The 1,897-nt window shown below is 51.8% G+C and overlaps 1 protein-coding gene across 1 annotated transcript; it reads left to right on the top strand.

Moving 5' to 3' along the window:
- The first annotated feature begins 253 nt into the window (after positions 1 to 253).
- On the top strand, positions 254 to 925 carry LOC147991447 (histone H2B.1-like). The gene has a single exon (XM_087522985.1). It carries the CDS (start codon positions 364 to 366, stop codon positions 820 to 822), a length of 459 nt encoding a protein of 152 aa, XP_087379111.1. The 5' UTR covers positions 254 to 363; the 3' UTR covers positions 823 to 925.
- The last annotated feature ends 972 nt before the right edge of the window (positions 926 to 1,897 follow it).

Here is a 1,897-nt window from a genome sequence, read left to right as displayed (position 1 = left end):
AACCACATATTGATTTGCTTTCATGCCGCGAGAAATCCAAAACCATTCTAGCGGTCGCGCGCGGTTCCGGCCTTTCCGTTCCCGCCCCGTATCTTTTCGCCAGGAACAGCGATCCGCGCCGAAACGCATCCCGCCCGTCCACAGAAAACAGCGCCGAACGCATCGCACGGTTCCACGTCAGAGCGATCCGGGGCACCCACCCTTCCACCAATCAGCGCCCACCTCCCCCTCTGTATAAACCCAGCAGCCCCGCTCCACCTTTCGTCTCATCTCCTTCCAAACAAATTCCCCACCTTCTTCCAGTTCCAGCACTCACAACCCACCAAGGAGGAGAATCCCCAATCCCGATCAGCCTCAGCAGCGATGGCCCCCAAGGCGGAGAAGAAGCCGGCGGCGAAGAAGCCCGCGGAGGAGGAGCCGACGACGGAGAAGGCCGAGAAGGCCCCGGCGGCGAAGAAGCCCAAGGCCGAGAAGCGGCTGCCGGCGGGCAAGACCGCCTCCAAGGAGGGCGGCGAGAAGAGGGGCCGGAAGAAGGGCAAGAAGAGCGTCGAGACCTACAAGATCTACATCTTCAAGGTGCTCAAGCAGGTGCACCCCGACATCGGCATCTCCTCCAAGGCCATGTCCATCATGAACTCCTTCATCAACGACATCTTCGAGAAGCTCGCCGGCGAGGCTGCCAAGCTCGCCCGCTACAACAAGAAGCCCACCATCACCTCCCGGGAGATCCAGACCTCCGTCCGCCTCGTCCTCCCCGGCGAGCTCGCCAAGCACGCCGTCTCCGAGGGCACCAAGGCCGTCACCAAGTTCACCTCCTCTTAGATTGCCATGTTTGCATCTCAGAAACTGTAGTTGGCTGCCGTGTATCTAAAACTAGTGTTTATTGCTCAATGGAAATTGGTGGAATGCTGTTAGTTTTTCGTTCGATTGCTGATGTTGCCGTGCCATGTACTGATCTGAAATAGTAAACGATGTGGTGCGCATATTTTGGGAGGAACCCTCGGTTCTGATTTCTGAATTTGTTGCTCGTTTGATGCATGGCCTAGCTTTCTGACCGAACTGTGTTATGTGACTGTAAGTGATGATTTGTTGCTCGTTTGATGCATGGCCTAGCTTTCTGACCGAACTGTGTTATGTGACTGTAAGTGATGATTTGTTGCTCGTTTGATGCATGGCCTAGCTTTCTGACCGAACTGTGTTATGTGACTGTAAGTGATGATTTGTTGCTCGTTTGATGCATGGCCTAGCTTTCTGACCGAACTGTGTTATGTGACTGTAAGTGATGTATGTTTTCTTTTGGAGACTTGGAGAAATGTCATGTGGTAATTTGGCTGAAGAAACCAGGTCGGCTATCCCATTTGTTCGACATTTCTCAGAATCAGCTCCATTGCGTGGAGCTCAATTGAGGATCTGTACACTGTAGCTCTTGGTGGTTGGGACACGCTTCTCTTGTAGGTTGTTCCCAAAGACAAGTACCTGATGAATTTGTACCAAGATCGGACTGAAATCCGGTGCCTTGGCACACACAAGGCACGGATAAACAGTATCGTGCCTTGAGGGCATCTCCTGGCTGTTGGATCTACAAGCGACGGTCCGATGAACATCAAGAGTCACCGCTACAGGATAATCGCTACAGGACCAACACACTGTAGCGCGGGGTACTGTTCACTGAAATCTGGAACCTTGATTTCCGATCTAACGGCTGAAAGCTCAAGGCACGATACTGTTCATCCGTGCCTTGTGTGTGCCAAGGCACTGACCAAGATCTTTGGAGATAAACCAGCTACCAGATATTGTGAAAAAATAACAACGAAGGAGACATATTGGTAATCTTTATGACATCAAGATGCCAAATGTCTTTAAGAAAATACTATCATTGCAAGTACATACAAGGGCA

The sequence above is a fragment of the Triticum urartu genome, chromosome 1A (assembly GCF_056163025.1).
Source record: "Triticum urartu cultivar PI428250 chromosome 1A, HENAU_Tu73, whole genome shotgun sequence".
Classification (NCBI taxonomy): domain Eukaryota; kingdom Viridiplantae; phylum Streptophyta; class Magnoliopsida; order Poales; family Poaceae; genus Triticum; species Triticum urartu.
The sequence above is the reverse complement of the archived record's forward strand: the minus strand, read 5'-3'. Positions and strand labels throughout refer to the sequence as shown.

What these genes read in the sequence shown, in the direction of transcription:
- LOC147991447 (XM_087522985.1), top strand. Translation starts at nt 364, where the DNA reads ATGGCCCCCAAGGCGGAGAAGAAGCCGGCGGCGAAGAAGCCCGCGGAG.